Source organism: Corvus kubaryi, unplaced genomic scaffold, assembly GCF_017639235.1.
Source record: "Corvus kubaryi isolate FWS band 111438036 unplaced genomic scaffold, C.kubaryi_AGA036_p1.0 66, whole genome shotgun sequence".
NCBI lineage: Eukaryota > Metazoa > Chordata > Aves > Passeriformes > Corvidae > Corvus > Corvus kubaryi.
In genome coordinates this window covers 15757108-15770083 of record NW_024582054.1, presented here as the reverse complement: position 1 = coordinate 15770083, position 12976 = coordinate 15757108, and the positions used below count along the sequence as shown (strand labels likewise).

Sequence of the window (12976 nt, the reverse complement as noted above, 5' to 3'; positions counted from 1 at the left end):
TTGAAACTCCTCAGCTCAGATGAAGAGGAGCCAATGGGGCAGCCCCATTGGTGAGCTCTAATACTGCTCCTTCCTGTCCTGTTTCTTTAGTGTATTTTTTCCTCTAGCTTCAAATTGCCTGTGTCTTTTCTTGAGAACTACTTGGGTCTTCAATGGCTCTTCTAATGCTTCCCTCCTTTACTTCTGATCAAAGGGAAAGAAAGCATGGGAATGAATTTACACTTCAGCTTAATTTCCACCTTCCTCCTCTTTTCTCCCTCCTCTCCGCTTTCCCTTGATTGCTAAAATCACCTCAGTGATTTTGTTCACAATTTTTGGTAAAATGAATTGACTGAACAGTTGCAGACAAAATCTAACTTGTGGCAGAAGCAGAAGACAGCAAACAGGGGCAATGGAAGTAGAGGCTGGGGTGATACAGTCAGCTCTTTGGGTCACTGTTCTAAAAAATCCCCTCAGATTTCTAAAACCAGTGAAGAGAAATGTATGTCCATAATGCTCCTTGAAGCAGTGAAGGAAACCATCACCAGCAGCAGAAACTGCTCTCACAAAGGACTGAAACAAAACACTGCATTTAACCACACAGCCCAGGCATTTCCCATGTATTCTTAGGTTGAGAATCAGTATTTCTTTGCAGAACTGGCTTCCTAAAAAGGCACCCATCCTTCTCAGGACATTACAGGGATGAATTCCCAGGACTTCTTCCAAAGAAAGTACCAGGAGCCATACTACTGTAAAGTTCCTTAAATTCCAAGGACCAAATATTCTGGCTGAAGTTTGAAAATACCTTTCCAGAATGTTGGGAAAGAAAAGTAACAATACAGTTCTTTTCCTTTCATATGTGTTATGTCAGGATCTAACAAGATTTTAAAAAATCATCATATTTTTGCACTACAGCATAGACAAACTGAATCACCTGGCAATGTAGGATTCACCATCCAGTATATCAAGGTAAGCCAGGAGCAGAGCTAGGGAAAATGTTTGGGGCAGGTTCTTGTCCTCAGTTCTGTTCCATGCTGCTGCTGAGGAAAAACCTCTTCAGCACTGCTCATTAACAACTGGAATATGGCTTCACTGACATCAGTGGCAAAATTTCTTATCAAGGAATGCACAAAGGGCTCAGGTTTTGACCGTTTTTCAAACAGTCATCAAGTATTAATTAGACCTGTAGGGGAGGCTGCTCATTTTGCCAGTGTATATTTCCTAATGACTGGGCCAGGAAAAGTAGCCGAGTATATGGCTTGTTAAGTAGAAAATAACCTGTCTGGAATAACAATTACCTGAACTGAAATAAGCTTTGATATACACCACTGGCAGAATTTGCCACCCTGCCATCTGAGCAGAATTTGTTACCTTGATATGTGGTTACAAGATACATTCTTTTTATACTAAGCAAATGCACATCAATTCTGAAGAACAGGCACCCACATCACCTTATTCTGTTCCAGACTGCTGCAATCCTGGCATGTTCACAGTGCCTCGTGTCAGAAAAGTAAGTTACCAGGTAAATGGATGTTTGTAGGGCACAGACACTTTTTGTCCCTAGATTCTCCATGGAAAAAAAATGTTTCAAAAGAAGTTAGTAAGAATTCTCTGCTCTGCTTCTTTTCTTCAAGCCTCTATAAGGTGCTGAATACATTTCTCAAGGAAAATTAATTTCTTTGTCTTTTCCTTGCCTCTAATGAACTGCCTCTGAATGCATGAGGGGACAGGAAGGAGAGCAGGCTCCATGGTGAGATAATAAAAAGTGAAAAGGCATTCAAAGCCATCAGTATCTTCCAAACTTACTCTGACAGAAATATGCTGGACTGTAGACAGGGGAGCAAGATCAGGGAAACTTAGAATAGCTTTGGCATTCATTACTAAACTACAAAGAAAAGATGACATTGGGGGAGCAGGGGTCCTCCTGCAATCCTACAGAGATGTTACACAAGCACATGACTAGATGTAGGCCACATAAACTTAGGACTACACTAGGTCCTATCCAGGCCACCAGCATTCCTAAACACTGTACTCAGTGAACATCAGTGAATGACAAACTCTCCTGTGAAAGCACAGAACATCGTAATTATCAGTAGCATATTCAGAACATAAGAAAAGCTGAGATGAGCTACCATTAGACAAGTAAATCAAGAACAAATAAAGGAAAGAGAAAAATGTCAGGTTTTCTACCTACTGTTTCCATTTTCATCTCACCAGATACTAAAAGATCCACAGTGCTTGTAACTCAGTAAACATGCCTATATAACTGCTAGCTCCAAGAGTCTTTGGAGTGAAACTCTCAGATGATCACCATAACTCAGGGAAGTTACAAAAGATGAAGGCTTTAATCCAAAAAACACAGGGATTCCTAAGTGTTAAATCAGACAGTGAGAATCTTTTTGGAGTAGAAGCCAAGTAGAGACCTCGGCAGAACCCATTTTCTACATGTAGTCCAGTCAATGTAACAACCAAACAAAATTAATCATGTAGTTCTTTTTTTTTCTCTCTTTTTTTTTTTTTAATTCTCTTCTTCAGAAACATTTAAATTCTTCAACAGTTTCAGGTCTATCGTATCTATTATGTGTTCTCTCCCTTAACCACCCTGTAGTTGCCTTCCCAATGCTACTCGGGGAATTTCCATACTCTGCTGCTTTTTCCTCACGCTCGTAGTTGAAGTCTTCACCAGCAGTGGAGGACATTCCACTGGCTGGGATTATTAAGCAAACCAGCTGGAGCAGGAGCAGGAGGCTGCTGTAAATGTAGGATCCAGCCATGACAGGAAGCCATGAAAACCCTCACCAGGCAGTGCAGCAGATGAGAAAGGAAACAAAGTGTTCACCAAATACGCCCAGAAAATCAGTTCTTGTCATGGAGTACAAAGCTAAAGATCAAACTTTTGGAAAAAGAAACCAAACTTCCCCTTCCCTTCCAATGATTTGATCTTCTTAATGTGGATTAATAGTTTTCCAATAATTTGGCCTGATTAATATGCTGAATTTATTCTAAATTCAAAATCAAGTTCCAAGGATAGCATGGAAACAGATTCATTCTGAAGTTATTAAATGGAGCCTGGACTGCTGACTAAACTTATGGTACTCTCTTCCTGAGCCCTCTAGAAAACAAAATCTTCCCTCATTCTTTACTATGTGGTATTCACAGAATAAGCAAAGGGTCTTTTTTTAGCAATATTTTTACGTCTTTCTGATTCATTCACCCTGTCCCTTGATCTACTGCAGACACAAGACCCTCTATAGACTGTAAAATACCTCCCCCTTTTCTGCCCTCCATCATCAAGAATGCAAAAAGATGAAAGATGCAAAACTAAGAGACGATAAAGTAAACCTTAGCACTGGATCAATTTAGTAATGTCCTTTATCAGCCCCACTATTCATGCTTCACAACCACTATAGCTCACACTAACTTCATTTTCATCTTAATACACCATACAGAAAAGCAGCCTAAATATACATCCCCAGATATAAAGCGTATAATCTGTAAACTACAGGAACAGGCAGATCATTTCCATTAGTTTCTTACGTAGCAAAACCCACAATTTACACCCAAAGCATATAATTATATTCAAATTCTAAAAGACAGTTTCGGAAGTACTTTAAATTCATAGTTTGGGGGAAAGTCACTCGGGGATATAAGTAGTTGTTTTAACGTGCAAAAACAACACACACACAAAGAATCCAAGAGAAGCAATATGCAAGAGTGGTGAGAGAGCAATGGTGAATCACAGGTCCCTAGCTCCAGTGGCTGCCTGGAGTTCAGCACACCCAGCACTCTGCCAAAATGCTCTCCTGCTCCTTCAGAAACACCAGTGCTGGGATTTGGCACTAGAGCCTGTGCAGGCTTTAAAGCCATAAGGGAAAACATGACTAGGATCTATGTTCAGAATTGAAGGTGTCTTGCTTGTCCTTCAAGAAAAGATACAAGCAGGCTGCCCTTTTAAGGTTCTCTGACACCTAAAGCCCAAGAGGACGACTGGGGTTTCATTCATTTCTATGGCTCCCCGCCATGGATCTCAAAGCACACAGATGCACCAGAACTGCTCACCTCACCTAGGCAAAAAAAATGGTTTTCTCTTCATTTCACAGATGAGGAAAACATGTCAGAAAGTAAAGTAATGTCTTGTCAAGGTCACAGAACAAAGCAGAGCCATTGGTCAACTGCATGTCATCTTGTGTACAGAGGTTACACAGAAGACATGAAAACAATCTTTTTTTTTTTGCTAGTACAAATGACCTTTCGTAGTTATCAAAGCCCACCAGGACAGCAAGTGCAAAAAAAACCCAAACCAACCAACCAAAAAAAAAAAAAAAAAAAAACGTGAAACCAAACCACACAAAAAACCAAAAAAGAAAACAAGGCAGCCAACCAGCACAGGACCGTCATCCCGGGCAACCACACAGAGAGCTGGTCTTCTTAAAGCACAGCACATGGAAAAGGAAAAAAATAGAAGAATGGTCATCCTTCGTACTTCCTAGACAAAACTTATATTCCTTGCACTTAGAAGCTCCAGCTCTTTATTTGGTTACCTTCTGTACGGCAAATCATGGAACTTCCCCACCACCAGCTGGAGACTATTCTGTTCTTGTCAGTATTGCCACACTACATGACCTAGGTGCATTTTCCTCCTTCTAGTGAGATGTGTAAGGAATTTGGAGCTCCCAACAGCACAGTATATAATAACCCAGTGGCTGTCATAACACTGTTCAAACATATATGGTCATGCCATGGCAAAAGAAGATAAAGAACAAGAAAACAACAAGAGAAACAAGAATTATTAAGATAAAATCGTATTTTAAAATGTAGAAATATTATAAAAGGTAAAATTCTAATTCTGCAGTATTCTGACTACACAGCTGATGTCACTAAACCCAATATTCTTTATAACTTCAATGCCTATACAAGGCATACAGCAGGATCCTTCACCTGTCTTTGAAATGTAGTCACCTCTGCAGCAGAATGTGGCAGTTGCTTGAAAAGTCAGGGCTGTATTACCCAAAAGCAGAAATAAAACAGAAAAGCAACCTCTCTCTAGTCTAAATTGCAAAGGAAATACAAGGAGGAAGAAAGCCCTGATCTAATTCTGACTAGGACTAGCATTCCCACTTTTGCAAAATGTGCTATGAGATACTGAGCAAGCACAAAGTAGCTTTCAGAGGAGGGCCCTTTTAAAAATGTCTGAGGAAACTATACCTTTAGCAGCATCAGTCTGAGCAATGTTTCAGAGAGCACAGAGACATGTATCAAAAAAGACTGACAGGGTTCAACAATAACATTAAGTTTCTCACGTCCAGATCTCATAAGACCATTGGGAACTCCTAAGAACAAGTACCAGGTGAACAGACTTTAACATCAGTTTTGGAGATCAATGCAAACTATTCCAAGTTGGGAACAGTTAATATAGTGCACAGAATAAGAAGTGAAAGCACCTGATCAGAAATTGTTTCATGTAAAAGCATGCAAAGGATAAGTCAAATAGCAACCTCATTTTGAGGAAACAGTCTTTGTACATACCCAATTTTTTCTGTGTTCAACTACTGAAAACTGTGCTTTCTCAGAAGAGCTACAGAGTCAGCACAAGGAGGGAAAAGCCCAATTATGATCACTTAAAACTACAAGGGAGTGAGTATAGATGCTTCAATTTCTGAAGAGACAGCTTGAGATAATTTAAGCAGATTTCACCATCCTTTAAAAATAATTAATCATTGTTAATATCTCTGAGGAAGGGAATGTAAACATTCAGGCATACAGCAGCACTAGTCTTTGCCAAAAAATTAGGCATTGTTGATAGGAAAATAAAAGCAAGCCACAGAAAGTAGACAGACTTCTAGCTTTTCACCTTTGCGGAACTTAATTGCAACCTTAATTTCAGATCTGAGTGAAGTTCATTTTACTGGATCACTGACTGCTCTGTACAGAGCAATTTTTTCCCATTTTGTTAAAGCTACCAACCTTTGCTCAAAGTAATCTCCTGGTGATGGAGGAAACAGGAAAGGTCCTGCTTTGTACTGGGGAATGGGCAGTGCCAAGGATGGGGAATTCGTTTCCTATCACAAAGAAAAGGCAGGATTGCAGGAACATAGAATCTTGAGATGAGGAGTAAGTCACACTGGAGGAGCAGCAAGGACATATGCGTTTTAAAAAGGGTAAACTGCTAGAGCTGTGTGTGGTAGTCTTTGACACTGGTTTGCACAATACCTGCCTATTTCATGGAAGCACTCTCTTGATTTGTCCAAGCATTTGCTCTCATTTGCTGATTTTAAAAAAGATATAACAGAAGGAAATGCTTCATAAAAATAACAGAACTTCTAAGAATTGATTCAGGCCTGAGAGTTATACCTACAAGATCTGGTGATTGCTCAATACCAGTCCTCACAACAGACCTACACTTTTTCCTGTGACTTGTACAACAGCCTGGGCTAGCCTAGGCCCCACAAAGTGAAAATGAAGAGAAACTACCCCGTGCCAACCACTGCTCCCATAGCTGCAGTGCAGTCCCTGCAGGCAGGGACAATCTGCACAAGGCATCACACATCGCCTCTGTGCAGCCCTGCTCCACAGCAATTAAGCACAGAGAGAGAACAAACAGCTGGAGGAGAAAAAGAGAAAGCAAATTAATTAATTCATCACTAAGACAAAACATGCACAAATCTCTTCGTTTTATCTGTCAACCAGAGGCACGCATTATTCATCAGCTGAGGCAATGAGGATGTGGAAAGAGGGCCGTGAAGTCACTGCTGCAGGCTCTGGTAAAGCAGCTGACCCAGCACGGTGCAAAATAGCTCAGGGGAGACAGGAGGATTCAGCACATGGGAACCTTCAATAAACACAGTCCCAACTTTGTTCCTCCCTCTGTTTCACAAGCTCCTAGTGAAACAAAAAGGAATCATGGCTTTCCCTTCCTATTATTCAGGGATAAAGATTCTGTCAGCCTAGGAATGTCCTCACATGGAAAAAAGATTTGTTCTAACTTGCTGAAGTCCCCTGCCTGGCCAGGCTCACTCCCCTGCTGACAAGGAGGTGAACCTGTTAGAAAGACTTTCTCCTCAAGAAGATGAGCTGTGCCAAATTTTGCATTTGCAGGTTGCAGCCCAACTACCGGAAATCATCAGCTCAGAGATTTCAGAATTAACTCTCATAACACCAGCACAGTAGCGACTGCCAGATCTGGGTCCGGTCCTGCTCAAGATAAGCCACCAGGTTTTCCACTGATTTTAAAGGGGCACTAGACACAGACTCCAAAAAATTGTTCACTGCTTGTGAGACATTTATTTTTCCTCTATGCTAGATATTAATTTGCTTCTTCAAACAGATTGAAATCCACTGGGATGTAGAAGAAAAAAGGAAAATATGTTTAATACAAGACTGAGTCCCGGTGGTCAGCACTGTGAGGCTGGAAGACAACACATCAGGGTGGCCATGATCCTGATCTGATTCATTCCAAAACCAGTATTAATGTAGCCACCAAGTAGAGCAGAAATCAGAATGAATTTCTTATTTCCCTCTAAGAAAAACAAAGAATCAAAATCCCAGGAAACACAGAGAGTGCACAGCCTCCTTGGGATCTGACTCCTCAACGCTGTTACGGATCCAAGTTCCAAGGGCCTCTGTTGTGCAACAGTGAAAGAACACATAAAAATAAACCATGCGTGTTTCCAAGACCAGCTGTCTTTGTGGTCTCCTCTTCCTCTCTGGCACAATCTCTCTCTCTGTCCATCCCACTCACCCCCCTTATATGGCCAAAGGGGGTTTTCATGATGGCTTTGCTACAAGGCATAATGAGGAAAGAAAAAAAACCCAACCAAACAAAAAACCCCAAAAAAACGCAAAAAACCCCACAAAGAAACCAAACAACTCAAACTGACTTATGCACTAGTCTGAGCTCCCTGAGCTCTCTATTTCTCTTGGTTCCTTTCTGCAATGAGGACACCAAAAGAATGCCTGTTTCTCATTGAAGTTGATAACAGCTTTTGCTCCTGGCTCTTAAATGAAGCTTTGCTTGACTTTCAAGGCAAATGGAAAAGCCATCAAGGAGAAAAGAACTATAATTTCTTGACCAGGACATAGACTGTAGACTCTCCCACAGACTACTGCCTGCCTTTTACAGCGAAGCCAACCGCTATCACATTTTGTGACATCCTTCTCTCCTCTCCTCAAAAGTGACCTACAAGCCAGACTTCGCTATCCCCTTTCATCACAGGAGAACTAAGCTACAGAAGCTGGGCTGTTGAAAGCCCTTTGGGGCAGGGACTGACTGATCCCTCGTATTTCTCACTTTAGCACAACAGGGACTCTCACATGGTCCTCAAGCATTGCTGCAAATAACAGGGCTCCTGCTGCTAGTGATTAATAACCCATAACTGAGTTTCACATGGGTGGTGCTTAACAGATGGTCTTGATGTCTGGCACGGCATTGGTTCCCTTCCCATGTGGGGCCTGAATGTTTCTCTTGCATTTCAGGATGGATGTGAACTTTGGAGCAGAAGTGGGAGTCTAATAGGCTCGAAGGATAGTGCCACTTGTGTCTGCAGAAATGACTGAACACCTCCCCCTCAACCTATTGCACCCAGTGCCACTTCAGTCCTGAGTCCTCGCCTCTGCAGTATGGTGCTATTCTGCAGTGCCCTGGGCTCCCCCTCCCACACTGCCAGAGCATCGACGACCTACCTTGCAGAACTCCCTGTCACCCTCTTCCAGTGCCCTCCAGCAGCTCTGCCAGAGCACCTCCTGCTAGCACAGCCCAGCTCTGCTGGTGCTCAGTTGTGACCTGCAGCATCTGCCTCCTGGCTTCGTTCCTGAGCCCTTTCCAATGCGCCTCGGCTCATACCTGCAATACCAAGCTTCTTCTACAATTCTGCCAATGTACCTAGAGATTTCAGTGGAGGTCCATTCATCACTGTGCCATTTGAACTCTTCAGACTGCTCTGCTAGTCGTCTGAGCACTCACCCGGGGCACTCCAGGTTTCAATATCCCTGTAACCCTGACAGCCCTGCCAGCACATCCTCATAGTCCTGCTGCAGCCATGTCATGCGACATTTCAACCAGTTGTGCCAGGGCTCTTCCTCCCCTTAGCTCTTCTTCAGTGTTCCTATGCCTCAATTCTGATACCAGTTCTTCTTCCTCTGGCCCTGCACAGATGTGATTCTGTAACTGAGTACTTCTATCATGGAAGGCCAGACCTGACCCTGACCGGGAGCCCTGGAGGGAAAGGGCCAGGCCCCGGCCTGCCTGCCTGCCTCTCCCAGCTAATATGACTGAAAGCAGAAGCTAAGGGACACTGGACAGAAGACAGGAGAAAGTGGAGATGAGGGAGAGCCCCCATGTCAGCCAGGCCTGGGCCAACTCCTGTCAAGGAGGGGAGACTTGGGAGAGCTGGGCAAGAGGCTGTGTAGGTCCAGCTGCTGAGCATTGCTCAGCATTTCAGAAGCAGGATGCTGGTCTTCTCACTCTCTCTTGGCGTCTCAGACACCCTCTTACCGTTCTCCCAGCCTGCCAGAGTGAAAACCTACTCCCTATTATTTCCTGCCCCAGGGTTTCCCAGGAAGACAGTACCAAGCAAGAAACCAGGAGCAGGAATGAGACCTCGCCTTTTCCTTTGTACGCCCCTTGCTATCCTCACCCAGGAAGGCTGCGAACGCGCAGGCAGGGGAGGAGCGGCGGCGGCAATTCCCCGAGCCCCCGGCTGGCCCTCCCGCAGCAGGGCGACCGGGAAAACGAGGGTGGCCGGCAGGGAAGATACGCTGCTGCAGTGACCATGTCAGCCGCTACAAGCCAGGGAGTTAGTTATTCCCCGTCGCAGGACCCCAGCGGGACTGGAGCAGATGCCCTTCCGCCGTCCCGAGCTGTTCGGCGCTGCCGTCTGACACAGAGCGACCCGAGCCCGCCCCGGCCACGCCGGTCCCCACCCTCCGTCCTGCTGGACCACCGGCCGGGGAAGTTGGCTCTGGAAGCGGCGCGTCCTCAGCCCCAGGCACTGCTCGGGGAGGGCGCAGGGGAGAAGTGGAGGGTTAATGGGGAAGGGAGCTAACGGCAGAAATGAGGGCCTGGGAGGACCCCCCTCCCGCGGAGACACAGCCATCGTCCCTGCTCCCCCTCTGCTGCTCCAACTGCTCTGCAAAAAGGTTAGAAAGAAACAAGAGTGGGAACCCACCGTGTCCTCCTCGGAGGGAGACAGGGGAGCGGTAGATAGAGATAGGCACAGAGTGGTGCTTGCTGCCGTGGAAGTGATGCTCATACTGAGCCTGAGAAACAGACGAGGAAGAAGAGGCAGAAGAAGCCACGTTAGAGGAACTCCAAACAGAGCTGACGATACATCCCCAAAAGAGGGAGCACATCCACAGGGTCCAGGCGGGGCGGCGTCCCGGGCAAATGCTGGGGTCTATTCTCAGGTGCATGGTCAAGGCACAGGACACCTACAGACGGGCAGTCTGAATTCCAGCCAGGGAGAGAGAATAACGTTCATGATGCCAGGGGACCCATGCTAGCAGAAAGGAGAGTCGCTTCCGAGGCTCTAGGGGTGTGCGTGTGTGCTCAAGAGGAAAAGAGGCAGTGTGTGTGCGAGAGAGCGAGTGCTAGCAGGGAAGGGGAGGGATGGGGGAAGGTTGGTAACCACACAGAGACGAATAAGACGCGCCGTTTCCCAGGACTGGATCTACTGTGGCAGGAACCCCGCGGCCGTACCGAGCCTCCAGGAGCGCGCAGGAACGCCGCACATGTCCGCGCGAGGGTCCTATTCAGGTTCCTCCAGGATCACGGGGTCCTTGAGGACTTTTCCCTGCCTGCGATCCCTGTCTCTCACTTTGCTGAGAGGGACTACTGAAAACGAAAAAGAAGAAATAAGCCAGAGACCCCAGGTAAATTTTTGATTCTTTTTTTTTTGGTTTTATCCCAATTCCGGGGGGTTTCTTTTGCTTCTCCACTAGCAAGTGTTGCAATGCAGAACTGCTAGGACAGGCACACGCGCACACACACACACACAGAGCGATCTAGGTTGTTATCCTCCTTCCACCGAATCCAGGCGACCGAGGGCTCAAGCCGATTAACCCTGCGCAGCCGTCGAGTGCATCGCCAGGTCCTCCCGGGCGGGCGGGCGCGTTGGAGCAGCCGGGCGGGCGGCGCGGTCCGGGCGCGGAGCGAGCGGAGCCGGGGGCGGGCGCGGGCGGCCGGCGCCAAGTGCGGGCAACTCGGCGGCGCAGGTGAAGCACAGCCGGGGCGGCCGGGGGAGCGGCTCCGCCAATGGGCGAGCCGCATGCAAATGTCCCGGCGCCGGCGAGCCAATGGGGGCGGCGGCAGCGCTGCGCAGAGGGACTGGCTGGCTCCGGGGGGAGGCGGGGCCGCGCGCGGCACCGCCCCCGCCATTCATGCGCTCGTGCGGTCCCGCGCGCCCCCGGCCCCGCGGCCCCCGGGCCGGTGCCGCCGGCAGCGGGGAACACCCGGCTCCCGGAGCCGGCCGCACCCGGAACCGGAGCCAGGCAGCCACCGCCGCCCGGCAGCCACCGCCGCCCAGCCGCGCCCACGGCCTCTGCCCGCCCCAAGCAGCCCCTGGCGAAACGCGCCCAGCCCGTCCGTGCAGGGACGGGACCTCCTCCCGTGCCGCCGTCCCACTGTGCCTCGGGGGCGGCCGGCACGGGGAGCCCTCGGCCGCGGCACGGGGATGGATGCGCTGAGGTAACGCCGTCCCCCCGTGCCGCCCTGTCCTGGGGCTCGTCCTGCGGCCGCAGCTGCTCAGGAGCAAAGAGAGGACCAGGGGTAACCTCGCTCTTGAAAACGGGATCCCCATGGCTCTTACAGATTTTTTTTTTTTTTTTTTTTTTAATGCTTCTGCAACGATAGGCTTAGTCCAAACAGGTGTATCCGCACTTAATCCTTGAAGAGTGAGGAATGCAGCCAGCTTGCAGCCCATAAATTAATAAACAAATGCAGTAGCATTATCTAGTAATTTACTATCAATTTGCATGGCAAAAATCCCCAGCCACGCTGGGGAAGGCAAGCACCAGCAGTGAAGTGACTTACACAGGATCACTCAGGGAGTCAATAAGGAGCTTTGGAAAAGGAGCCAGCCACCGCCAAGACTCACCTTGCACTGCACTGCCTCCCTCCTCTTCATTTATTCATACAAACAAATAAATTATTTATGACTGTAAGTTTTCCTGTTTTCCCAACTAGAAGCATGTTTGTAGGCGTGCACACATGCGCTTCTGAAACCTGCTGTTTGACTCGAGTCTTTCCCTAACACTGAGGTGCAGTGTTTTCAGTCATTGATCTCAATTTGGTACAACATGTCACTAACTTGTAATGATCAACCTGAGTTGCACGCCTAATACTTTTAGCTGAGCCTGATATGCTTGTAATTTATTTTCTAGTAACTTATAGTATAAGTGATCTAAATTAGGGGCTAAAGCAGTCAGAAATGCTTTGGTGTTTTGCAGGGTTTAATCAATGATTGTGAAAAGCAAGAATGTTATCTTCACATTTATCTGACATCTGCCACCTAAGAATCTCAGAGTGCTTTAAAGTCTTTTATTAATGAAGCCATTCAACACCTTTTGGTATTACTTTGCCATTCTGTAGATAAGGAAACAGAGGCTCAGTCACGTTCAGCCAGTGAGTGACTGATAGACGTGGGAACTGAACAGACACTGAGCTTCTCCATCTCAAGCAGTACATGCTGTTAGTATAAACTAACTTGATGATTTGGTGGCCATTTAAGAGCCTTAAAGTGTGAATGTCAGCTTTCCTCACAATGGGGCACACAGGTGGAGACAGGACTGAGTAACCTGTAGTGCAGATCCCTCCTGGATGGCAAGTTTGTGGTACCATACAGAGGGCACAGAGCAGTTTTATCTCTGCAAGACAACTTTTCCTGGCCGTGAGTTTTGTTGAGGAAACTGAAGTTGCTGCCCAGAAGGATCCTGTGAAGAAGCTCCCTGCTCCTAACTACTTGGGGGAAGGGGGAAATATAAACTGGCATAACACCCTTGGAGG

General features: G+C 46.7%; 1 protein-coding gene across 18 annotated transcripts in view; it reads right to left on the bottom strand.

The window, feature by feature from the left end:
• Positions 1 to 12976, bottom strand: part of NRXN3 (neurexin 3) — a 550019-nt gene that overhangs the window by 348080 nt on the left and 188963 nt on the right. For 3 of the 18 annotated variants that reach the window (XM_042047924.1, XM_042047929.1, XM_042047930.1), the window contains exon 1: positions 10143 to 11151. The exons of 8 other annotated variants lie outside the window; for them this stretch is intronic. In XM_042047924.1, the coding sequence (XP_041903858.1) occupies positions 10143 to 10386 (244 nt within the window). In that variant the 5' untranslated portion in view covers positions 10387 to 11151. Of the gene's footprint in view, positions 1 to 10142; positions 11157 to 12976 lie in introns of those variants that run through there. 7 more of the 18 variants (XM_042047934.1, XM_042047935.1, XM_042047932.1 and 4 more) reach the window with 4 other exon arrangements.